The sequence below is a fragment of the Cryptomeria japonica genome, chromosome 1 (assembly GCF_030272615.1).
Source record: "Cryptomeria japonica chromosome 1, Sugi_1.0, whole genome shotgun sequence".
Classification (NCBI taxonomy): Eukaryota; Viridiplantae; Streptophyta; class Pinopsida; order Cupressales; family Cupressaceae; genus Cryptomeria; species Cryptomeria japonica.
The window spans coordinates 515291431-515294899 of NC_081405.1; the positions used below are offsets into that span (position 1 = coordinate 515291431).

General features: G+C 33.2%; 1 protein-coding gene across 1 annotated transcript; it reads left to right on the forward strand.

Annotated features, from left to right (window-relative positions):
* Positions 1-2440: 2440 nt before the first annotated feature.
* On the forward strand, positions 2441-3007 carry LOC131857968 (cytochrome f-like). The gene has a single exon (XM_059210788.1). It carries the CDS (start codon positions 2441-2443, stop codon positions 3005-3007), a length of 567 nt encoding a protein of 188 aa, XP_059066771.1.
* Positions 3008-3469: the final 462 nt, after the last annotated feature.

Consider the following 3469-nt stretch of genomic DNA (forward strand, 5'->3'; position numbering starts at 1 on the left):
AATCATGCTTGCAAATATTATCAACTGTGAGCACTTTATTCGGGAGAATAATCCAAAAGAATACGTTGACCTTAGGAGACAGGTGTTTAATCTAAGCTTTAGACCAAAAGGAAGGGGGGTGGGAGAAAGGGACTTCAAAGAGACAGCTGAAGTGATTGAGTAGCTACCAAAAGGGTTAGCCATCCAAACTAATAGATCATCATGCTAACTCAAACCCATTCTAACTATCATCATAGAAGATTGAATCGGCATAAGGTTCATACTGATCTAGCAAAGATTCACCCAACCACCATCCCTCCAGTAGTCTTTAACGTAGGTCCCAAAAAATGCCTTACAAGTATCAACCCACCCATTGAATCTTTTTAAATAACCATCTATCTTCACAAAACCTAGTTTGATTCCCTTTTTTGATGCTCCAACCGACTCCCAAATCAATAAAATTTCTTCCTCTAACCATATCATTCTAGAGAAATAAACCACGCGACAGATTTGGAGAATAAAGAAAGGTTTTAAGAGATCCAATATTGGCCATATATTTGGTCTTTAAAATACTATTCCATTATCCATTAGAAGAGAAAGCTCTCCAAATTTTCTTATCAAGGAGAGCCTTATTCATAGTTCTAATCTTCCTAATACCCAAACCTCCCAAATTTTTTAGGTCTAAAAACAAAATCCCAACCAATAAGTGGCATTCTATTTCTTTCTTCCACACCAAACCAAAGAAAGTGTTTCTGGATTTTTTCAATGGTATCTACATATTTGGAAGGGATTTTAAAATGACTTAAGGCATAGATAGGAAGATTCTATAGATTTTCTTTCAGAAGCTGAATTTACTTGCTTGGCTAAGAAGAGCACCTATCCATCCAACTAGCTTTTTGTTGAACCTATCAACCAAAAAGTTCCAAAAGGATTCAGGAGGCTTAAGACCCAGGGGAAAACCAAGATAAATTGATGGTAAATATTTCACATTGCATCCAAGAATTATGTCAATTTTACTCTGCCTAGGCTTCAGAGTGTTGAGGAAAAATAAAGAGCTTTTTTGTATATTAACCATCTGACCAGACACCATCTCATAATCATCCAAGGTTTTTAAAATATTCCTAGCTTTAGCCAATGTAGATCTCCCGATTAGAATGGTATCATCCACAAATTTCAATCACTGTCAAATTTGAATTGAACGTTTTATAGGATAGCCCTGTTGGTATACATATTGTAAACTTTCTCTTTCACTGAAAACAAATTTACATTTCTTTTTTACAAGTATTTCAAATGCCTTTCTAACCCATGCTTATTGGAAATAGTGTTCAAATACAAGGCTATGGTTCTTTTGAGAATTGATTGTTTGTGAATTTTCTATAGGCTTTAGCTATGTAGAAAATGAAACACTGCTATCTAAAATCAATGCACAAGTGGCAGCTAACCTCTTAACCTATTTGATACAATTCTTTAAGAATAGTACTTTGCAGGAGAGCCCTGTATTCATTTTTGGAGAATCATATGGAGGAAAACCTTCAAGTATGGTAGGCCTAGCATGCGGATTATGTGGTAAGCTTAGTATTTACAGTCAACCTAATAAATGATACTATTATTCACATTCAATTCATATATGATCACGCTTGACGAAACTCTATTGATTGAAATTATTATTCACTTCCAATTCAGCTAAAAACCCATCTAATAAATATCTATTGATTACTAGCTTTCATGGGGACCTTTCCTTAAAGACGTGTCATGTTCAAATGGAGTTGGATGATGCCAAAAATGTCACAAGGTGCAACTCAATACATTGTGCTCTTAGTGCACAAACTTTTCTCTCCTGTTTTAGTAAACTAAAATGGTCCGAGCAAGTTGAAAACACATAAGCTTGAAATGCAACTGTTTTTCTTGAATTGACCTAGGAACATGCAAAGTTCCCATCCATCTCTTCTTTCTTGACATTATCTAGTTCTTTTGTGCAATAGAATTTCTTTGAAAATAAAGGAACAAATTTTTAGTGGGGAATATCTAGACACTACAACTTCTTGGTCAGAATTGGAGAGTGTTATTGACTCAGCTAGTAACAATGTGGTATGTGTAATCTCAAGACCATAAGAATGCAAACTTACTTCTATTGCGCTACATGGAAGATGAAACACAATTTGTAGTGGAGCATGCAATGTGATTTTTTCTGATTTAGGTATTTGTGGGAACAATTTTGTATAATTTCTTCCACAGCCAAATGTAAACCAAAATATTGGGAAGGATTTAAATTACTAATGCATTGAATGATTTTTTTTATTTTTGGAAGTAAAGATCATAGTGGCGACAAATTCTATTAAAGCCACCTAGATCTAAAATCTACATATTGATATTCAAAATTTTGATGGTCATAAAAATGATTTGATAAATATTTTCCCCAAAGTAATTAGTGTTCATTTTGCTTAATTAGCAATCATTTTGCATGGAAATTGTGTTAAATATTCTTTTATACAATCAAAAAAATATTCTAATAATAGTTTATGTTCCTGGTAAAAAATATAGTGAGATTGTATTTCCCATCCTTTCACCAAATCCCGCTACTAATAAAGCAGCTCACTTCTTGAAATATCCCCTATACGTAGGTGGTAATAGAGGAAGACGACAAATTTATCCCGATGGGAGCAAAAGAAACAATACAGTCTATAACGCTTCAGCAACGGGTAAAGTAAGTAAAATTACACGTAAAGAAAAGGGTGGATATCAAGTAACTATTGATAATCCATCAGACGGTCGACAAGTGGTTGACTTTGTACCTCTAGTACCGAAACTTCTTGTTTTAGAGGGCAAATTCATCAAGGCAGATCAGTCATTAATGAATAACCCTAATGTGGGTGGATTTGGTCAAGAAAATGCAAAAATAGTACTTCAAGATCCTTTACGTGTTCAAGGTATTTTATTATTCTTAGCATCTATCATTTTAGCACAAATATTTCTGGTTCTTAAGAAGAAACAATTTGAGAAAGTTCAATTAGTCGAAATGAATTTTTAGGCATATAAAGGTGAATCTCCATCTTATGGATGATTCATGCAATTATGTAAATAAAAATTGCAATAATAAAGTCATACATTTTCGGAGCCCTTCATTTTCCCCTTCCCTTTGTTCGAATATATTGATTGAATGTGAAGAATGGGGAGATATAAAGAATATGTGCATCTTTAATAATGAGTTATTCTGGAACAAACTTATTAAATAGTGAGTTCCCTAGTTATGCAAGAATATGAACTTTCAAAAAATGATTGTCTAATTTAAATTATGATCATATTGTTGTGCGATGTTAAAGATAAATTTTCTAATTTGAACAATTTATATGATTATTCTAAACCACACGAAATTTAGTGATGCCACAGATTAACACTTGTAATTAAATTTTGTGTTTAAATAGGGTAATGTTGTAATGTTTCTTTTTGTTTCTCTTACTGACTTTATGCAATGCGAGTCTAGTATTGCCCA

Excerpts from the sequence above, each read along its gene's own strand:
- LOC131857968 (XM_059210788.1), top strand. The coding sequence starts at position 2,441 with ATGGAAATTGTGTTAAATATTCTTTTATACAATCAAAAAAATATTCTA.